Source organism: Hordeum vulgare, chromosome 7H (assembly GCF_904849725.1).
Source record: "Hordeum vulgare subsp. vulgare chromosome 7H, MorexV3_pseudomolecules_assembly, whole genome shotgun sequence".
Taxonomy (NCBI): domain Eukaryota; kingdom Viridiplantae; phylum Streptophyta; class Magnoliopsida; order Poales; family Poaceae; genus Hordeum; species Hordeum vulgare.
Genome location: NC_058524.1, coordinates 579,201,863 through 579,223,906, shown reverse-complemented (window position 1 = coordinate 579,223,906; position 22,044 = coordinate 579,201,863). Strand labels below are relative to the sequence as shown.

Sequence of the window (22,044 nt, the reverse complement as noted above, 5' to 3'; positions counted from 1 at the left end):
TGAGAACCTGCGTACATAAACTATTAGGGTCTTTCTCCTAATGAATAAAGTGAATACACTCAAAGGAAATTAACGCATTATTTGTGATCATCTGTCCAGGGACAAAAGCGCTCAGTTCAGGAGATATAATCTCGTCCAAAATAGGTCTCAACCATTTCACCAAACACTTTGCCACCACCTTATATATGACATTGCATAAGCTTATGGGCCGAAACTCCGTGAGCCTCTTAGGGTTATCCACCTTTGGGATGAGAACAATGGAAGTGTCAGTCACTCCCTCTGGCATTACCCCTGTGTGGAAGGACTCCTTCACCCCTTGTTGGGATATACCCCACGGTGTAACCCGGCTTGAAGTGTGACCCGCCAAGGACTTGGTGACTCACTGGCGACTCAGCAGTGACCTGGTGGGCGGCTCATAGATTACCCCGTAGGCGACTCAGACAAAGGACGAAGGCCCAAGGCCCGGTGTGCACTCTGGCATAGGGCGACTCATAGAGAGGCCAGGAGGGCCGACTCACAAGAGAAGGCCCAAGAAGAGGAAAGACTCCCACAAGAAGGAAACAAGACCCGGATTAGGATTCAAGAGAGACTAGTCCTATTCCTACTCCTAGTAAGACTCTACATGTAAACCTACCCCTTCCACCTATATAAGGAGGGGTAAGGCGCCCCAAGAGGGACAAGATTCACAACTTAGGCCTAGACAAGACAAATCATGAGATAGACAGATTAGACACCCACGAGATTAGAGGTGGCAAGTCTGCACCCTTGTAATCGAGATCATCATCTTCATCAATGAAACACAAGCAGGACGTAGGCTTTTACCTCCATCGGAGGGGCCGAACCTGGGTAAACTCGCGTCTCTCGATTCTGACCAACCCCTTCAAGCCGCCACATGGTTGCGATGGCCTCACACCTAAGTTCTCTCACGAGAACATCTGCCGTAACAAAACCACGACACCCCTGCAATGACTAGGTCCCTCATGACTACCCAATTTCGTTGGAAGAAACGGGCAGGGAAGCCATCCGGACCCGACGCCTTAAGTGGACCAATCTAGAACAGAGCATCAGCTATCTCCTTATGTGTAAAATCTACGCAGAGGCCATCATTCATGTGGTCAGTTACATGAGAGTTAATCAAATCAATCACTAGATCCACGCAAAAGGATGTATGAACATTAGACAACTTAGAGAAATAGTCTGGCCGACATGGGCTCATGGTCCTTATGCATGACCCATGTGCCATCAATGAGTGACTTAATGTGGTTCTTACGAGCACGCCATACCGCTTTCCAATGAAAAAATCGGGTGTTATGGTCACCTTCTCGCAACCAAAGCAATACGTGATCTTTGTATCCACATCATTTCCTCTCTATACAGGAGTTCGTCCATCCGTTCTACACAAAAAGAACAACTAAAAAAAATGTACTCAGCCGAGAATAGAGAACAAATCTTAAAGGCCTTTTATCCTATGATGATAGAGTTAGATGTGAGATAACTTTTTCACATTTAGATGTAAATAGCAATGTAGTTTAGAACTGCGATACTTATTATAAATTGGAGGCTGTAAAATTTATTTTATAGTAGTTACATAAAGCATGGACATAATTTGATAAACACAATCACATTAATATGTACTACACGTATAAATAACATATTAACCTAGTAGAAATATTTATATCTCGTTGCAAGTCAATTGTATATTATTATTATTTACTATATTTTTATATAGGAGTGTACTCCCTTCGTCCTCAAATAAGTTATACTTAATTTTATACTAACTTTGTATTGACGTTAGTATAACATTGAGTCGTTTATTTTAAGACGGGGGAGTATACGATAAGATGCATTTGATGTGGAAAATGCAGGTGGGATCCCATCCAACTTGGGGAGTTGGTTATCGCGATATCGTCAACGGAGTCGGGCAGCGCGCCAGCAGCAAGCCACGCCACCGCGTCGTCGCCGCGTGGGTTGGGGCCGAACTCAACTCAACTCCAGTCAATCATCAAACCCCAGAGGAGTAAAAGCCATTTTTGAACTCGCTGTTGTAGCACCTTCACAGGCACAGCCAGTAGCCACAGCCCACAGCAGCCGCCACGTCCCCGGCGTGACCCTCGCAGCGCAGCAGGGTTTTACCTTTGCTTTCCCATTCCCTTTCCCTTTCCCCAAGCTGCAGAGGCCCGCGGGGCGGCGACCGAGGCGGGAGGGGAGGGGAGCCATGGAGATCGGGGGGCAGCACCCGGCGAGCAGCTGCTCCAAGGAGCACCAGAAGATCTACCGCGACTGGTTCGCCCTCGCCGACTCAGGTCCGATCCCCGCCTCCCGTCCCCCATTCCCCCTCTGACCCCCAGTAATCGATCCCCTTTTTGGTCGCTTGCCGCTCGCGATTCGATTCGGTTCGATCGGCCCCACTCACTGCCCTGCTCCGCCCGCGCAGATGGCGACGGCCGCATCACCGGCCCCGACGCCATCAGGTTCTTCGCCATGTCCAGCCTCCCCCGCGCGGACCTCAAGCAGGTAGGTAACCCGCTCGATGCTCTCGCCCTTCGTCTCGCGCTACTGTAGACACTTAGATAGAGCTGTTGATTTGCTCTCTGACGTGGAACTGCGTCGCGATTCTTCTCAAGGTCTGGGCCATCGCCGACTCCAAGCGGCTGGGGTACCTCGGCTTCAGCGAATTCATCACGGCGATGCAGGTTTGCCTCGGCATTTCCATTGTTCATTGTACCACTGTGCTGATTCTAGATGGTTTCGGCCGTTGTTGATTCGTGACGAGTTTGCTGTATTTGGCAGCTCGTCTCTCTGGCGCAATCGGGGAATGAGATATCCCAAGACAGCCTTCAGCGTGAAGGTTGTTGCTAGTCACCATATTACCTCTCCTGATTATTCATCCGCCCAGTGCTAACTAGTTCACTTTGATTTCTGGCAGATCTAATCAGCTTCAATCCCCCAGTGATGGAGGGTTTGGATGCTCTGCTTGCGGTAAGTCTGATATGCTTTGATGCTGCCTTGTTAGTATTTACCGGTCTTTTTTGTTTCATTCCACTGACCTGTGAGAGTGATGATAACTGCTTTTCAGAAATCCAAGCATCTGGCAAAGAGGGTCGATCATGATATGGATGGTAAGGAGTGAACCTTAAGCATGAATCCATTTCCGCAGGAGAAATATAACAAACATTTTTTTTTTGTGTGTGTAGGATTTCCTCAAGCACAAGGACCTTCTACTAACCATTGGTTTAACTCTAAATCATCGAAGAAGGTAGTGCTCATGTTCTTCCGTTTTATCTTGTTTGTTCAGTTGAAGTATTTACATGTGTCAGTTCAAGCTCTTGCAAAATGTTGAAAGTTTCATTTCCAACATGTTTGTCGTTGGATAGCATATAACGTTGCTGCTTTGGATGAAAAAAAAAACTTGGGGAGTTTACTCTGAGGTAGAAGTTCTCCGTACATTAGTCATGAGGTGAGCTAATGCTTTGACATGTACTTCAAAGCAACAATACAAGGGTCATGTTCATTATGGAGTTTGAATGTAGTTATGTATAAGATATACTTTTTTAAGCAGAGCTTCTTTCCATGGAAATTGTATAATTATACAATACGATTTACAGAGCAACAACACTTGATGTTGAAATTCAGTTGATTAGGACAAATAATAGATATTTTTAAGATTTAACTGAAATAAAAGGAAGGTTTGACAAAATACTAAATTTCTTCATATTTCAATGATTGCTCAATAAAGGGGACAAGAAATCAAACTCAAGTCATTTGTGTATGCAGATCTGCTATACCCAACCCAGTGGAACTTAATCTATGTTTACACTGTTGTTATGATGAATCATGGTTCACTCTATGGCAATTTACTATTGATTCCAATCAAATCTTCAGATAATGAACTTGAACACAAAAGGTTGCACTTAATTTTGCTGAAGCGTACCCGAGTTATCCTACAGAATGTGCTGAGACACAATAGAGAATCTTTGATTGATTGTGCTTTGTGAACCAAGGCATTTCGTATTTTATTTTCTACTCCCTCTGTACCTAAATAATTGTAGTTGGGGAGAACTAGTCTAGTTCTCCCCAACTACAATTATTTAGGTACGAAGGGAGTAGTTATTAGACATTGCAGACTTACATGTTATTAAGTTAAATAGTAAGGCCTTGATACTGATTTTCTATCAAATGATACTGATTTCCTCTGTGACATATGTATCATTTATGCTTACCTTGTTTATGTTGTTTTCAATACAGATACCCCTGACTGCTGTTACTTCTGTCATTGATGGTTTAAAAAGACTATACATTGAAAAATTGAAGCCTTTGGAAGTTACATACAAATTCAATGATTTTGTGTCCCCGTTACTGGTAAGTACTTGCATTCTCTGTATGTGCTTTCTATATGAGGAAAATGACTGCTTCATTCGCTTTTTGTGTGTTTATGTTTCTTCCTATTGTTGTCTCCTTGTGGCATTACCTTCAAATAAGCTACTTAAGTAGAAAATGATATCCTCCATTTTGCAGACAAACAGTGATTTTGATGCAAAGCCAATGGTTATGCTCTTAGGTCAATATTCTACAGGGAAAACTACTTTCATCAAGCATCTGCTAAAAACAAGCTATCCAGGTTGTGTACTCAGCACATGTATTTCCTGTAGTTTCTGGATTTAATTCAATTACATACTATGAGACAAACTGACAATTAATTTTTCTGCTTTGCAATTTTGCAGGTGCTCATATTGGACCAGAACCGACAACCGACAGATTTGTTGTTGTCATGGTAAACTTCAGGCATTCCTAAGTCTTCTATTTGTCGGAATACTTGGTGGACCAAAAATATTACCCCCGATATGATTTGTGAAAGGAAGTTTATTGAAAAATATAACTGGAAGAGTTTATGTCCAATACATGGTTTTCTAGAACGCTACAACTCTTCATGCATTAGTGGCTGATTTCTGTTAGATTCTTACCCTACCATTGATTGTGTGTTGGACTGCTGGTGGCTTGTCATGCTCCTTTTGGCACAGTGCTGCATTGATTAGCATTCTACGTTTGCTTTTGTGAAACTTTCCTCTGGATCATCAAGCTAGAATTATTGTTTAGAGCATGTCATCGATAATGGCTGTTGGTTTCTCAAGGATTTGTTAGCTAGTGTACAGGAAGTGTAAATAACTAAATAGGCGCACCAGTAGTCAAGATTAAGTTTAGGCTGTTCTCTTCTAGATTGTGTACTTATTCCTGCTTACAGAGATTGTAATTGAGGTTAAATTGCTATTGACACTATCAATCCATTTTTTTTTGTTACAACTTATGCTGGTGCAATGTAAACAGAGTTGGCCACATTTCCACATCCCAAACAGTATATTAATGTACAGTGCTTTACTTATGTTTCTCCCTGTTAGTTTCTTCAGTAGCGCTGTTAATTTTCTTCCTCTTACCAGTCAGGACCTGATGAAAGGACTATTCCTGGGAATACTTTAGCTGTTCAAGCAGACATGCCTTTCAGTGGTCTCACAACATTTGGGACTTCGTTTTTATCCAAGTTTGAATGCTCTCAGATGCCACACCCAGTAAGCTTTTATTTTTATGCATGTAGAAGGCACATGGTTATCTAGACACTGATACCTAACTTGTACCTTGAAGCTACTAGAGCATATCACGTTTGTCGACACACCTGGTGTTCTTTCTGGTGAAAAGCAACGGACACAACGTAGCTACGAATTCACTGGTGTTACATCATGGTTTGCTGCCAAGTGTGACCTTATCCTGCTTCTGTTTGATCCTCATAAGCTTGATATCAGTGATGAGTTTAAACGTGTCATCGGATCTTTACGTGGACATGATGACAAAATACGTGTTGTTCTAAACAAGGCAGACCAAATTGACACTCAACAGGTAGAGTTATTCCTTGTTCTTTCTGCATGATTCATGACGTTTATCGCTTATTTTCTGTACATAACAGTCTTCTCCCTGCAGCTTATGAGAGTGTATGGTGCACTTATGTGGTCTCTTGGTAAAGTACTGAACACCCCTGAGGTGTCACGCGTTTATATTGGGTAACCACCCATGCCCTCATCTACTTTGTTCCACTCATATAGTTCTAGCTATTGTATTTTGCTACATATTACTTCCACCTTATAATCTTGTCAGACTCTAGATTGAATATTACTAGAAGTGTCATATATGTACTTCTTTCACCTCACTGGAGTACTTAACATACTTTGAATTGCTTAAGCAACAAAATCTGAATCTTGTGCATGTAGATGGTAATGATTGGGTCAACCCAGCATATTGAAACAATGAACTCACTTTAGAAATCGGCATGCAGATCATTCAATGATAAACCAGTAAAGGAATCAGCTGTTGGCCCGATTGGAAAGGAACTATTTGAGAAAGAGCAGGATGATCTCCTTTCTGATCTAAAAGATATACCAAAGAAAGCTTGTGATCGCAGGGTAAGTTTTTCCACCGTTTGTGTTCTTTTAAGTCCTGGTCCCCCCCCCCCCCCCCCCCCCCCCCGACACACAATTAACACATGGTAATATATGTACAGATCAATGAATTCGTCAAACGTGCTAGAGCTGCCAAGATACATGCTTATATAATTGGGCATCTAAAGAATCAAATGCCTTCGATGATGGGGAAAGCTAAAGCCCAACAGAAACTCATAGACAATTTGGAGGACGAGTTTGCAAAGGTATGTATTTTGTTCGTCTCTCTGACTTTGTAGGCAGTCTACAACTGTTGTACACTGACGAGACATGCTGAACTTGCTTCTGTTAGGATGGAGCCCTGTGTTTATCAGTTCATATTAGAAGTTATTTGTCCAGGTGCTTGATTTTATTATTATGGCGTCATACACCATGTTATTACTTGTCAACCCACCATGGCCTAATAGCTACAGTTCTAACCTGTATTTTGCTGGTTTTACAAACTGTATAGTGGTGGCAGTATGAGCTGATTGTGGTTTGCTGGATGTCTGAACTTCTGCTTTTACACACTTTGTTTGTGTTTAATGCTCGACTAAGAACTGCTGTCTGTTGGAACAGGTACAAAGGGAACATCATCTCCCCGCAGGAGATTTCCCTTACGTGGAGCACTTCAGAGAAGCATTGGGCGGGTACAGCATCGACAAGTTCGAGAAGGTGAAGCCCAAGATGATCCAGGCGGTGGACGACATGCTCGGCTACGACATCCCGGAGCTGCTCAAGAACTTCAGGAACCCTTACGAGTGAGCAGACATCATGATTGGAAGACCGGCTTCGGTATGTCAGGCGCGGATGTCGGTGGCTGCCCATAGAGTCGCGGCTGCCAATCTAGTAGGGTGTTTGTACCCATTGTTGTGTAACTGTATGAATAAGAGCCAGAAGCAATGGCTCAATTGCCGGCTGGAGAACGCCCTCATTGTAATGGCATGAAGAGAATCGGAATATGGGATGGATCATGGATGGTGTGGTGGTCGCGTTGATCCTTGAGATGATTATATCTATTCGTTCCGAGGAACAGCTTGAATGTTTTGCTGGTGCGATCCAGTCAACTGGCTACCCATGAAGGGCTCTGGACCACCGTGTGTGCCGTGTGCGAGAGGTCCTTTCTGGGCAGCAGCCCTCCTGTTTTGCTCCATGTGGAAGTGGTATTAATTTAGTCTTGGTGGATTAGAGATCACCTTTTCATGGGTACAGTTTGGGGACATGCCTGTTTTTCTCTTATGAAGTTTACTGGTATCTGTAACGAGCGATGCAGAAATGAAGGGTAAATGCATATTCATGTTTTATTTACCTTTTGGGGGGTGTCTACCTGGCACACTGTTTTTCATTTTGCCAACGGGCATTTTTAGACCACAGGGTAAGAGCAACTCCAATGCGTTAATGCGAACGGACGAGCGGCGCCGTTGGTTCGTTTGGATCGGCTGGGCGCTTAGAGCAACTTCAACGGGCCGATCCAAACGGACAAAACATGCCAACGTCGGCATTGCCGGCATATAATGCCGGCTTCAAAAAATAGCATCACAGTTTATGTTGACGCACTCGTCAGCCGGCCGACACACATGCCAGCATAAAAAAAGAATGGGACTTGAGTTCGACCACGCCATCGCGGCCTCCGTGGTCATGCCAGCACACCTGCCGGCATCCAAAAAAAATGACGCTCACCGTCATAGATCACTCCTCCTCGAACTTGAGCATGTCGGCCTGCATCTTTTCGAACCACGGCCTCTTCCTTGGCGACATGGTGTTGAGATCCACCTTCATGATCTCCACCCCGGTCATCATACTCGCGAGAGCCATTTCTTTGCCTTGGTCTCGGCGTTGACGGCCTCGATCTCTAGCATCTTGGCTTGCTTCTCCGCCTCCATCTCAAACATCCATGCTTGTTTCTCCGCCTCCATGTCAAGCCTCCTCCTTTGGATCTTCAAGAAGGCGTTCATTTGCTCTTCTCTTTCTTGTCGGCGCTTCTCCTCCCTTGAGTCCTTCTTGGTAATCATGCCCTCCACGGTTACGATCAAGGCGATTGATGTCGCATCCCGCTTGTCCTCCTTCTTGGAGTTGATCTTCCCCCACGGCCGAGCCTTCTCGCCGTCCCCAACCTCCTCCACGGCTTGCTTCCCACCACGCGACTTGAGGCCGGCATATTGTGCCTTGAACTTCTCCTCGTCTTTGATCACCCTAAAGCAATGGGAGAGGTTAAAGCACTTGCCATTGTGTTGGACCTTGAATGCCTCCAAAGCTTGAAATGCCTACAAATATATTTCATGCAAGCATATTGGCAAAATGATATGCAAAAGAACACCCAAAAGCATAAACTTGATGACACAAAAAGAGGGCGGCTTGCTAGCATATCATGTCTTGCACGCTGATGCCGTTCACGGGGCGGGCCTTGACGCTCTCAAGAGTGGCACAAAACTTGTTGCACTTTTGTTGGATCACCCTCCAACGCTTCGAAATGGACACCCACCCGCGCGCGCTTGCTATTTGGTACGGCGGAAACTTCTTGCGCTCATGAAACTCACGGTGAACACCAATCCAAAAGGTTGAATGCTTTTGTTCGTTGCCCGTCTTGGGGTCTTGCCCAATGTCTCTGCAACACTCGCAAAGAAGCTTGTCCTCGGCCGCCGTGTATGCCTTGGTCCGCTTGCTCTTGCGCTTCGGTGCCGTCCCGTCGGCTTAGTTGGCGAGCTCGTCCTCAAACAAAGGCTCCACTTCGATGTCGCACTCGTCCTCTTCCTCTAGCCCGTAGTCCTCCGGGAACTCATGGTCGAAAGGGAAGCCGTCTAGGTCCAGGCCGACCTGATCACGCGTGAAGGCGGCCTGATCTTCATTGTAGCCTCAGCTGTAACGACCAAGATGCGGTCCTTTCCGATCTGGGGGTCGAGGCCCCCGAATAGGAAAGAAGCGCATCTAAGCGTTTCACAAGCAAGTAACATAGCACAAATAATAATACAAGTAGACAATTCGGGATTCAACTGTCTTATTTTTAATAACTCAGAGTACAACACAGATACAAACAAGGTAGTTCCGGTACGGACTACAAAACATGGAAAATGCTATGCTACCCTGCTGCAGGCCCACGATCACGACCACGGCTCAGTCCTCTAGGTAGTTCACGTAGAGGCGGTCTGTCTCCTCGTCGTACTGCCACGTCAGCTGGGTGCCGTCGGGATCATCTGTCTCTGGGGTGCCTGTACCTGCTGGGAGTTTCGGAGGAATCCGTGAGCCACGGGGACTCAGCAATCTAAGACCTTGGTGCCAGATCTAGTCATGTTATTGGGTAGGGAAGGGAGAAGTGTATCAGGCTGCTGCATCCTATGTTTGGATAAGTGGCTAACTTACGCAAAAGAGAAGTGAAGGTGGTCTACGCTAACGGTCGGGATTACTTGATCAGTAAGTGATCCTAAACACCTACCTACGACATTCATAACCCCACCGTGTTCCCGATCGAAGAGAGATCTTCGAAGGGACAGTCACGGTTACGCACACAGTTGGCAGTTTTATTAATTTATGTTTAAGTTCTCTAATACCGGATGTTAACAAAACATTTCAAGTTGCCACATAACCGCGGGCACGGCTTTCCGAAAGATTAAACCCTGCAGGGGTGCTCCAACTAGTCCATCACAAACGAACACATGCCGCAAATGCATCCTCTATCACGAATCTCGTGATCTCGTCGGATTCCTTAGAGGAAAACCTCAACCCTGGGGGAAACCAAAGTTTCACTGGAATTCCTATACGCAAGATATACCGCTTAGGTAAGGCAAGGCTAGCAGGACCTCCCGGCGTGTCGACGACCCTGATAAGAACCGCGTATCTCAGTCTCAGGACACGACGGATGAGCGACGCGTACAGTGGCCTGATAGAAATCTCTCAAGTTGCCCTGAGTTGGCCCCGCACAGTGCTCTAATTTGGACCAACACTCATGAGGAGCACTGGCCCGGGTTGTTGATTAGAATCCTCGGGGTAGCTATTCCCTATGCAATTTATTATTAAGTGATTAGCAAATTAACACCAATGTTGGGTCCTGCCTGACAAGCCTTAGCACTACGCGATTTATCAAGGGGGTCCCCATAACAACCCCGAACGTGTTAGGAGCGATCATTATGAAATCAAACACCGGTAACCGGTAACTAAGGCGGCAATAACGGAACAAAGCACCCGGCAAAAGGCTAGGCCTCCCGTCATTTACCAAATGTATAGGTGCATTAATTAAATAATAGAATTTAATATAATAACATCAAGCTCATGTTATCACATGAGTCAAAAACACCTGCAACTAGCAATGCTAACATTAGTAACTGAGCAAGCCTACTTAGCCATGCAAGTTTGCTAGGAAGGAGTACGGTGTATGGGCTCATGGCATATGAAGAGGCAATTTAATTTCAGTGGTAGGCAGCGAGGAATATGACATGGAAACAAAACTAACATAACAAGTCTAGAGATGGAATCAAGGTCATATCATCTTGCCTGTGATATACTCAGCTTGGAATGGTTCTAGATCGTCCTGCACGTACTCTCCTGACTCCACGTATTCGTTCTCCGCTCCCGGTGCTACCCAACATAAGAATAACAGTCAATGAACAGCAGCACCACAAGATGAAACAATCACATGATGCATGAGATGAAAGTTGAGCATGCACCACTATTTCTATCACTAGCACAAGCAAAATAAACTACTGCAAGTTTCTGGACAGAACTGTGTACTAAGCTATTTTGACATGCATGGGAATGACATGAACAGATGCGGCTCGTGAAAACGGTGCAAAACCATATAAAGAACTTTGCAAACGGAGCTACGGATCAACGGGAATCAACGAAACAAGATATGAAGCTCTACGTGGAAGTTTCAACACCACACTCACATCTGGCACAAATCTGGTATTTCCAGGTTGCCAAGACCTGTAGCAACCCAACATAAATGAATTTGAACAAGGAAGAACACCACAACATCAATTAAGCACACACATTGATCAAAATGACAAAACTACATAATCTGCCATAATCTGCATCTTAGCTATTTGGGAGCTGCATGAAACATAGCTACAGGTCTTCAAACATGACAAATGATATATGTGGCTGTTGCTAACCAAGAACACTACAAGCACCAGCAAGAATCACAGCAAAAGGAATTAAACTCTAGAAGATACAAGGCCACAAACTTTCCCAAAACCATCAGATCTCAGGGACTTAGTGAAAATTCCTGCACCTGAGTTTCTGTTTCTGTTCTGAAGCTTTTTGACAGCAATCAAAACACATCCTACTGGACTCCAAATGATTTGAAAATTGACAGGAAGCTTCAAAAACATATCAGGTTTGAAATCTTAGCACTGAACTAGGGCTAGTTCTCAACAGAATGACCAGCACATCCTCATCTATAGGGGAAGAAAATGTTTCCAGAATCCCAGACTTAGTGAAATTTCAGAGTTCACTAATCTGGAATTTTTCCAGCCACATGCCCACTTTGTCTAGGCATAGTTTGCACACACATTACACCAAGTGATAATTGACACCACTATAGTGTAAAGCAAAACCCCTACTACTATCATGCAAAAACTCATGCCCTTGGGCTCCACCTATTCCATGGAATCAAGGTTCAAACTTTCAACAAAATTGCATATGCACCCCATAAAGTACCCTTCTAAGATAACAACTACATAGGTTGAGTTTATGTGCACAATGACAAAGTGACATGGGGGTTTGAACCCCATATTTGTGTCATGCACATCAACAACACCAACACATCTACCACACTATCACTAGCATCAAGCACAATAAATAATATAACTCCTATGCTAACAAGAGAGTATGACACCCTCACATATGGGCATGTGATGGTGCACACTCTCACATGCACCATAAGGAACACCCTTGGAGTCATGTCACCCACAAGGTGCAACTCCCATAAGAATCTACCCATGCTTATCTAGCAAACTCCACCTACACATGCTAATCATAGCTAGCAACCTAGTGCATCACATACACACTAAATACATGTGGTGAGGGGGAGGCACCCACACACACTACAAATGTGACCATCACCAAAGTATACTAGGCTACACAAGTTGCAACAGAGAGGAGGGAAAATAATAACTGCCACATGATGTAGCAATAACATGGCATCACATCTAGCAATACAAGAGAAAACAATCAGGGAAACAACAACAAAAAATAAAATAAAAGGGGGTGAGGGGGAATCGAACCCTGCACCCTCTGCCTCTGTATTGCAACACAACCACCCTGCTAGCCTGCAACAGCTCGACACAGAAGGGAAGACTAGCAGGTTAAACAATTATGCTGGGATAAGCTACTGTACAGGAAAAAAAAACAGAAAATTAAAACAGCGTCGAGGGGAGGATCGAACCCACGCCCTACTCATCAGGCACACAACACCACTACCACTGGACTACGGCACGGCATCTGAACTAATACGCGCAAGAAAAAAAGATGAAGGGACTCTCCCGTGCTGATCTGCCACTCTGATCTACCCTACTCGCCGGAGACACAGCAGGCAACGCACGCAGACCAAACTGCTCACGCCAACGTTGAAGGGGAAGCTCCCTGGCCGCGACGCTGCTGGCACGAGGGGGGAGGAAGCCCCCTCTGCGTAACACACCCACATGCACTGCCTTATGCAGATCATACCACTACCACAGCAACCTACTATAGCTGCTGCTCGAACAGAGAGTATGCACGCGCCCCAGGTCGGATCCGAGCTGAGCTACGGAGGAGGAAGGAAGGGGGAGGTGCAGACTCACCTTGGGAAGGAAGGGGGGGGGGTCCCGATCTGACGGGGAGGAAGCCGGACCGGAGGGGAAGAAGGCGTGCCGGGGTAGATCCTGCCGTAGACCGAAGTAGAGGAAGCAGAACACCAGGTTCGCGCCGTTGACGAGGACGAGCTCGACAGTGGGGTCGTTCCCCGGGGCTTCTAGCGCCGGGAATGGGTCGCGGGGAACCACCCCGAGCCCCCGGACATGGCGGCCTTGCCGCTCGACGGTGCACGCAGGGGTAGACACGGCGAGGCCCATCTCTGCTCTCTCTGCTATCCCTACAGAAGACTTACCGCGAGGGAAGGAAGGGATGAAAGATGGAGATGGGGAGAGGTGGCGGCGGCGGCTGAGGGGGAAGAGGAACCCTAGGCAGCTGGGGCACGGACGCCCACGCTTTATGGGGTGCCTCGACGGCTGTGCCTGACGGCGCACGCCCTCGCTCTCTCTGCTGACGAGACGGAAAGGAGACATGCAGGCAACAGCGTTAGAGAAAAGAGAAGGAGGCGCGGGGATGGGATACTGGAGTGAGAGAGGAGGAAGCTGGGCCACGGGAGGAGGGTTGTGGCCCAAGTTGGCGCCAGGTAGAGAGAAAGATGTCCTGAGGGTGTTTTCTAATTAAAGAAAGGCCTGAAAGAAAAGAAATATACAAAGCCAACTAGTAGGGATAAAATCAAAAGAAAATATCCCCTGGCCTTAGAAAAAATATGACCTAATTAAATAAAACAATTACAAGATTTTTAGGAGCAAACAATATTTCACAAAACAGGATTAATGTCTCTGTTTTGTTATCATTGCACCTGCTTAAATCACTCTCAAAAACCAGCAAGCTAGCACAACTACACACCCACAATAATCCCCAAACATAAGACATTTTTTTAAAGCAGAGATAATAAGGTGGAATTTTTAACTTGAGAAAGAAGAGAGAAAAGGGGTTTGTAAGTAAATAGAGGGTGTTGAAAAAAATATGACAACCACCACTACTCTTAGTACTCCAACACATGACATCATAGCAGCACCCCATCACAAATAAAAGGTCACATGCATCACAAGATAGCTAACCACAAGATCACCACCTACATTTAGTACTAACACCACAATAAATCATAGTGCAACACCACAAGATAAGGGCATGCAATGATATGCTATGCATGCATGCATGAGAAGGAAATAGAAGGAACACACATGAAATCATGGAACCAATCTTAACATCATAATCTCTGACAAGGTGGACCCACATGCAACAGGTTCCAAATAGGGAAGGTTCTACACTTGGGGCACTACATCAGCCATCCTAGCTTCATGTCTCGTCGGGATCGAAGCCAGCGGCTTGCGCACCACCCTCGAAGATCATGTTCTGCATGTAGTCGTCGTCGCCGGCGGCCGGCATTCCGTCGAACAGGTTGCATGCGCCCGGTAGCTGGTCGGCTGGCGTGTGCCGCACACGTTTCCTCGTGCCTCTGGCTGACGAGCCAGCGACGGTGTTGAGGTCGATGGTCGCGGGGCGCGGGCGTGGAAGGCGCGACCACGCTCACCTCGGGCGAGCACTCCCCCGAGAGGCGGGAGGCCTGCGGGTAGACGTGGAAGCCGGGCACCGGGTTGCAAGCCGACGCGCCGGGCGAGTCGGGCAGCAGCGTCCGAGGGAAGGCGGATGAGCCGGTGCTGACCACGGCGGCCACGGCGGCGTTGACGAGGCCATGCCGGCTAGGGTTTAACCCCCAACATGCAGAGCGCCTCCCTCGTTGCCACCGCGACGCGGGCGTTGGTGACCTGCTGCTGCGCGGCGGCTGCCGTGATGGCTTCATCTCTCGAGCCCGCCGTGTGCCTCCAGTCCTTCCTCTTGGCCGACTCCTTTGCCCGTTGTTCGGGCGTCAGCACCTTCTTCGGCTTTGGCGTGGCGGCCTTCCGGGAGGCGCGAGGCTTGCCTTTGTCGGACGAGGCGAGGGATGCGAGGCCGACGGTGGTTTCGAGGTCGAGGTCGTCGTCGTCGTCCATGGCGGGCGTGGGGCGGGAGGGTTTTCGGGGGGAAATGGTGGTGGATGCCACCGACCGACGGGCCGAGGGAAAGGAGTAGGCGCGCACGCGCGTCCATCTCGTGTCCGCGCCGACGCAAATCCGACCCAAAATTGAGCCGGGAATGGGTCGGTAAGCGGACGCCAAGCGGACGCGCGTCCGTTTGGGTCGGCGCGTTGGGCCGACTTTTGTGTCCGCACCGACCCAAACGGACGACGGTGGACGAAATGGATCACCCATTGAAGTTGCTCTCAATGCCCGTTGTGTGTGACCCATGTGTCCAACTGGCCCACACATTTTTCGTTCGCTACAATGAATATGTAATAAAAAAAGTGGGCAGCGGCCATGCCAGTACCCACAGTGTCCGTGGCGAACGGATGGTCACAAGTCCGTGCTGGCTGTGGTCATGGCGGCAGCGACGAGCCCGTGCTAGTCGGGGTTGTTGTCGAACCCTAGGTAGGCTAGGGCCTCCCGTGTGGCCGCAATGACGAGGGCCTTGTTCTCCGCGATGGCGGTCTCCTTTGGGCGGTGGCGGCGAGGCCGGTAGCGGTCGCGACTTCCACCTTGACGGCATGCACCTTCCTTCGCCAGCCCCTCTTGGCTGACTGAACGACCCGCTGCGCGTCCGCCAATTCCTTCTTGGGCACCGCCTTTTTGCGGATGGTGCGGGGCTTGTCGACGGTGAAGTTGAGGTCGCTGACGGTATTGTCCAGGTTGAGCGGTCGGGAGATAGAACATGCACGGGATTTTTTGGAAAACAGAGGAAAATAAGGGGTGGATGTGCCACAGAGTGACGGGTCAACAAAGGACAAGGGTTGATGTCGTGTGCGTCCATTCTTTGTTCGCGGTGACGCAAACCTGGTTCAAAATTTGATTTGAAATGAGTCAATCACGAACAAAAAATAACACTCGTCAATCGCGGAGGAAAAAAACACTTATTCGCTTACGTCCAAACGGACACATGCGGACAACTTGAGTCGGTGTGATAGAGTTGCTCTAAAGATCTAATGGTCTGGATTTCCCTTACGAGAAAAATTTACAGGCTGTTTCCAAGCTAATCGTTTCTCCCCCTTAATTTTAGCGGGGTGGACCCTTCGGTTTATTTCTATCCAATTAGAACCAACCACATAATACACTCCTTTATACTCCCTTCGTCTTAAAATAAGTGGATCGATTTAGTATACAATTAGTATAAAATTGAATCACTTATTTTAAAACAGAAGGAATACTCTTGTAAACTTATTGGTCTGTGTGTAGCATTGCTCGTTTCCTCATCCTCAGCACACCTCTCTCTATCATGTGGAGGGGGCAAGGAACAACTAGGTAGCATTTCGAAGTCAAAAGAATCATTGTCTTGCAAACATATAAAAAAATTGTTCTGTCTCGTTGCTATATCTAGTCATGGTCAGCCCGACCCGACCCCACCTGAAAAAGCCCAACGTGGACCGACCCGACCTTACCCACGGATCGGGCTCGGGCCTAGATTTTAAGCCCGTCGGGCTCACCGGGCCGGGCTCGGGCCTAAAAGACCCGGTTTTACGTCTATGTCGGATCAGGCTTTTTTGGGCTCAGAATGGGCTTAAGCCCAAAAGCTAGGCCTGACGGTCGGGTCGGGTCGGGCTCGGGCCTGTGTTTTGTACCACGGGCTTTTTTTTGATCCGGCCCGAGTTTTGCCCAGGTATACTCGTTGCCCTCCATGCCGCCCTGCTCCACAAATCGATCTTGCCACCGCCTCTCAAGAATAAGAAAAGAGCAATAAGAAACAGTAGGTGAGGGACTCGGACCAAACAAATGTAGAAAATCGCCTATAGCTGGCCAGTCTGTTGTTTTCTGTTCTGAGAAAATAATGGTAGACCAGCAACGAGTCGTAAGCAAGTCGCCTAAACCGACACCACGCTTCCTGCTCGCAAGTCAAACACGGTTGGCACCGGCAGCCTGGCGCAAACAAGGAGCAAATAATTTTAAACGCTACATAATGCCATTTTTTTTCTTTTGGATTTTAGGTTTGCTGACCACATGTCCCATGCGGTGCCACAAATAAAGTAAAAGTAATTAGGAAATAGTACTAAAATGAACCAATTCGTACAAATAATAGGGAGAGAGAGAGAGAGAAAAGGTAGAGAGAAAAAAAAAACAAAGTGGAAAAGACAGGGACGTCGGCCGCCGAACGGAACACGCGGGGAAACGCTGACGACCCGCCGGCCCGGTCCGGCCCGCCCGACCCCTTCCGACGCGCTCGGGCTCGGCTCCTTCACGCCTCCGTCTCCGTCCGGCACCAAACCCATCCCATCCCCCTCCCCCCCTTTCCACACTGACCAACGAACGATAGCCAGGCCACCTCTCCCTCCCCCCGCACCCGCAGTTCCGTGCACCGCACTTCTCCACCCACCACCTACCTTCCCCCGTGTTCCCCTCCCCCCTCAAAACCTATCGCCGCAGACCGTCCACCCACCGACGAGCGATTGCGGCCGATTGATCCGCGGGGCGGAGGCGGAGGCGGAGGCGGAGTCGGCGGAGGCGGCGGCAGAGGGAGCACGCCAGATCCGGCCGCGGCGGCGATGATGAAGACGCTGCTGCCGCAGAGCCAGCTGCGGCGCACGGCGCCGCGCTCCTCCGTCGGCGGCGTCGAGGGCGCGGGGGCCCCCGACGGGGTCGGCGCGGGAGCGGGCGCGGGGTCGGGCGGGCGGACGGCCTCCTCCTCCACCTTCTGGTTCCTGCTGCACGCGGTCTGCTGCCTCATCTCGCTCTTCCTCGGCTTCCGCTTCTCCAGGCTGCTCTTCTTCCTGCTCTTCTCCAGCAGCGCGCTCTACGCCGCCACCTCCAACAACAAGTCGGCCGTGCTCCGCGCCATCACCACCACCACGACGACCACCACGACCACCACCACCACCACCAACACCTTCACCCTCTCCTTCGCCGCCGCGGGCAACCCGCCGCCGGCCAACCCGGACAACCTCACAGCCGCCGCGCTCGAGGAGGCCGCGGGGAGCACGCAGAGCCACGTCGTCGTCGGCCGACACGGGATTCGGATCCGCCCCTGGCCGCACCCCGACCCCGTCGAGGTCATGCGCGCGCACCGGATCATGGAGCGCGTGCAGGAGGAGCAGCGCCGCTGGTACGGCGTCAGGGAGCCCCGCCAGGTGCTCGTCGTCACCCCGACCTACTCGCGCGCCTTCCAGGCGCTCCACCTCACCGGCCTCCTCCACTCGCTCCGCAACGTGCCCTACCCGCTCACCTGGATCGTCGTCGAGGCCGGCGGCGTCACCAACGCCACCGCGGCCCTCCTCGCGCGCTCCAGCCTCACCTTCGTCCACGTCCCCTTCCCGGAAAAAATGCCCCTCGAATGGGCCGACCGCCACGCCACTGAGAACCGCATGCGCCTCCATGCCTTACGGTATGCGCACAAGTCCCTGCTTCCTCCTACTCATAGCCAGATAGCCTGCCTGCCTGTAACATAGAGTGTAAGGTGACTTATTACTGATGATGATTGGTTTGCTCCTGTCATTTAGGGTGATCCGGGAGAGGAAGATGGACGGTGTGGTTGTGTTTGCGGATGACAGCAACGTGCATAGCATGGAGCTGTTTGATGAGGTGCAGAAGGTCCAGTGGATGGCCGCCGTGTCTGTGGGTATCCTTGCACACACCGGAACAGCAGAGCAGCCACGCCTTACCGAAGAGGACAAGAAGAACATGCCACTTCCAGTCCAGGGTCCTGCCTGCAACTCTTCGGGGCATTTGGCTGGATGGCACACATTCAACACGCTGCCGTTCTCTGGGAAGACTGCCACGGTGGTTGGCGAGGCAGCACCGGTGCTACCCAGGGGTTTGGAATGGGCTGGGTTTGTAATGAACTCTAGGATGTTGTGGAAGGAGGCAGAGGGCAAGCCTGATTGGGTGAAGGACCTTGATGCTGTGGGGGAGAATGGGGAGGAGATTGAAAATCCTCTTACTCTCTTGAATGATGCGTCCTATGTTGAGCCGTTGGGGAACTGTGGGAAGAAGGTCCTACTCTGGTGGCTCCGTGTCGAAGCCCGGGCCGATAGCAAGTTTCCACAAGGGTAAGATTTCGTTTTAGACCCTTTTTTGTTATGTGTTGCTGGTCATTTTGACTTTACTGTTTCTTATCAGAAAGTATTATGATGTTCTATAGGACACTTCACCCTTTGTCCAATACTTTAAAGACCTCGAGCAACCACAGATCATAGAGAACCCTTTATGTTAGTTAGGCCTGACCAGACTTGGTAGTGACAAGCCCAGTCTCACTATTTGAAGGGTACACCATGAAAACATGACCTAAGCCAACTATTTTACAGTTACCATGGAACTTAAGCTTCAATGTATGTTTGATCTAGCAACGGAACTGTCACCTCCAGGGGCACAGCCACCACGTACCTCCGGCATGGACACTTATCAGGGCCCCCCGGTTAGTCTCTGGAGAATTCTTTTTCTCCAGGTAGAGGTGGGCTGGTGGCCATCTCAGGAATGTAGGAGGGATTTATTTTTCAGGGCTGCTAGGCCCAGCCCACAAGCGGCAGCTGATCATGTCCAAGTGATGTGCTTGGTTGTTGAATTGATTTTAAGAATTGTCATATATGTACCACTGTGTCGTGGACACCAGATAGTTAATCCTGCTGTATTCCCAGGCTCCGAAAGTTTCCTGGCTCCACCACTGCCCATATTTAGTATGGTTATGTTGGGCTGAGTGGTGTCAGATTTCGTTGCATGTGATTTTCTAAATGAAAAATCTTTAAAAACCCAGTTAGAATAGCCAATATTGCCCAGCCTCTAGCCTGTCTTGTCTAGGAGTGCCATTCTGGTCTAGGATTTTTTTATGTGTTGTGCTTGTAATACTATTAAAGTAACCTTTGGGATCGTGAGCGCTATAGGCCTATGATAGTTTTGCTTGGTTTTCCTTTTCATACTAGTTTCCGAGAGGAACTTGATTCTGGTATACACTTTGATATACATTTACAATCTGCTAAAGTGCTATCTTAAATTCTGTATTTCCAAACAAAGGCTGTTTCTCTTCGCGGAATGTCCCTGTTACATCAAGTGTTGTACTACTATAGTTGACTCTCCACCTTAGTGAAATTGCTCAACGCAGGTTGCATCAACAGTTCTGCAAAGTAGCATGTGTGCAATTCATTTTTTAGCCACCAGTTCTTCGGCACGCATTAGAGCTAGTGTAAAATTGAGTAGTATCTCGTAGCTGCAATATCTGTCTATTTTTATATAAATATTTGAGATTGACCTCTTCCAGTGGCATAGTGCCATATGGCAATGTTAGAACAAAGAAGTTTCAATATATCATTGTCAGCATAAGTGTTTAAATTTGAACCTGACGTTTTCATGTAGTTTAGCATGGGCAAATTGAATGGTTTAACTGTTTAAAACCATTTCCTCAAATCAGTTATAGGCGGAAGAAAAAGACCCATTCCTCGTGTGATTCTTGTTTTCCAAAATCATGCGCCGTAGAGAGCCCTCATTCTGAGAGACTTGAGAAATAAAAGGTCTTCAGAAGAACTCTGGATGTCACTGCAGTTAAATATAAGATTCTGCTAACCTATCAACTCTGGTTATCATATTTGTTTCCTTAGATTTTTTCCTTCTCTTCTGTATTAAGCATGCTCAATTTTATTTTTCTTTAGACTGTAATAAGCCAAGTTGAAATTATCCATTTTTAGGCTGTAATAACTCAATTTGTTCCCATGCAGGTGGGTGATTGAGCCACCTTTGGAAGTCGTCGTTCCCGCCAAGCGCACACCATGGCCAGAAGCCACCATGGATATTTCATCGGAGCTGTTAGACGCCAAGCAAGAGCAGGAGGACAGGCAGCTGCCAAGGACCAACAACAGGTCGGCCCGGCCCCGAAGCACCACCACGAAACGGAAGGGCGACGTCCAGAACTGAGTCAGGATAAACAGATCATGTAATGTAAATCTCACATCATCTTACACCCGCGGTATCTGCAATAGGAGGCATGTCCGGTCGATCTAGTGGGTATTGTGTTTATTTTTTTGTTTCCTGATGTTTTGCTCTGGTGGCAACGACGACGCCCTCGTGCTGGGGATATGTCTTCTTTAGGAGACCGTTTCGTTGTCTGTAGCCCTACTTGTTGTGCTTGTAATATAACACCGCAATTGATGTCAAGAAAATGGTGTCAGAATTCTGGATGACCTATACGCATGTCGACTCTGAAGTATTGTGTGATCAGTGTTTTCAGGCATAGTTTCCCTTCCTTTAGGGCTTGTACTGAAATTGGAATGTTTGTTTGTTTACCATTATCGAATGTAAGCCTTTAAAACGGAGTATGATTTTTGTACAGTACTTTATCAATGCTGATTCCTGTGTTCCAAATGTGGAACGGAGTTTGTGACTTTCACAACCACAAAGCACAGAGCACGCCATCCATGATGTGAGCGCAGGACGAAGGGTCAGAAGGAAGCGTTTGCGACTTTCTCCACGAGGAGCTTGTGCTTTTCCATGTGAGCCCTGTTGCGGAGGGGTCTGCTGGTATTGGTTGCTCTTCGCGACCGTTCGTGATGTGGCAGGAGGCATGGATTTTTTTTTGGCAGGGTGAAAAGGAGTTTTATTCTAAAATTATTGTTGTAGTGCAGAGACAATTTTTTTTAATATTGCATTTTTTTATTCTTTTTGAAAATAATGCACCGATTTAAATATTTTCAAAAATAGGCCTACCTCGGCGCTGGGGTGGCCGACAGGAGGCTGTCGGCTCTGGCGTTGCCGACAGGAGGCCGGTCGGGCCCGATTAGTGGCTCTCGGCCACG

General features: G+C 48.1%; 2 protein-coding genes across 2 annotated transcripts; both read left to right on the top strand.

The window, feature by feature from the left end:
• Nucleotides 1–2,023: 2,023 nt before the first annotated feature.
• Nucleotides 2,024–7,503, top strand: LOC123413613 (EH domain-containing protein 1). The gene is made up of 16 exons (XM_045106551.1): nucleotides 2,024–2,303; nucleotides 2,435–2,514; nucleotides 2,625–2,693; nucleotides 2,791–2,848; nucleotides 2,927–2,979; nucleotides 3,077–3,119; nucleotides 3,195–3,256; nucleotides 4,246–4,359; nucleotides 4,516–4,618; nucleotides 4,722–4,771; nucleotides 5,433–5,561; nucleotides 5,635–5,886; nucleotides 5,968–6,047; nucleotides 6,320–6,446; nucleotides 6,545–6,688; nucleotides 7,041–7,503. Exons 1-16 carry the CDS (start codon nucleotides 2,216–2,218, stop codon nucleotides 7,224–7,226), a joined length of 1,638 nt encoding a protein of 545 aa, XP_044962486.1. The 5' UTR covers nucleotides 2,024–2,215; the 3' UTR covers nucleotides 7,227–7,503.
• Nucleotides 7,504–17,570: 10,067 nt separating this feature from the next.
• On the top strand, nucleotides 17,571–21,455 carry LOC123407014 (probable beta-1,4-xylosyltransferase IRX14). The gene is made up of 3 exons (XM_045100044.1): nucleotides 17,571–18,650; nucleotides 18,766–19,314; nucleotides 20,971–21,455. Exons 1-3 carry the CDS (start codon nucleotides 17,815–17,817, stop codon nucleotides 21,164–21,166), a joined length of 1,581 nt encoding a protein of 526 aa, XP_044955979.1. The 5' UTR covers nucleotides 17,571–17,814; the 3' UTR covers nucleotides 21,167–21,455.
• Nucleotides 21,456–22,044: the final 589 nt, after the last annotated feature.

Excerpts from the sequence above, each read along its gene's own strand:
- LOC123413613 (XM_045106551.1), top strand. The coding sequence starts at position 2,216 with ATGGAGATCGGGGGGCAGCACCCGGCGAGCAGCTGCTCCAAGGAGCAC. Across the intron at positions 4,360-4,515 it reads ATTTTGTGTCCCCGTTACTG|ACAAACAGTGATTTTGATGC; the intron begins GTAAGTACTTGC and ends TCCATTTTGCAG. Across the intron at positions 5,887-5,967 it reads ACCAAATTGACACTCAACAG|CTTATGAGAGTGTATGGTGC; the intron begins GTAGAGTTATTC and ends TTCTCCCTGCAG.
- LOC123407014 (XM_045100044.1), top strand. The coding sequence starts at position 17,815 with ATGATGAAGACGCTGCTGCCGCAGAGCCAGCTGCGGCGCACGGCGCCG. Across the intron at positions 18,651-18,765 it reads ATGCGCCTCCATGCCTTACG|GGTGATCCGGGAGAGGAAGA; the intron begins GTATGCGCACAA and ends CCTGTCATTTAG. Across the intron at positions 19,315-20,970 it reads GATAGCAAGTTTCCACAAGG|GTGGGTGATTGAGCCACCTT; the intron begins GTAAGATTTCGT and ends GTTCCCATGCAG.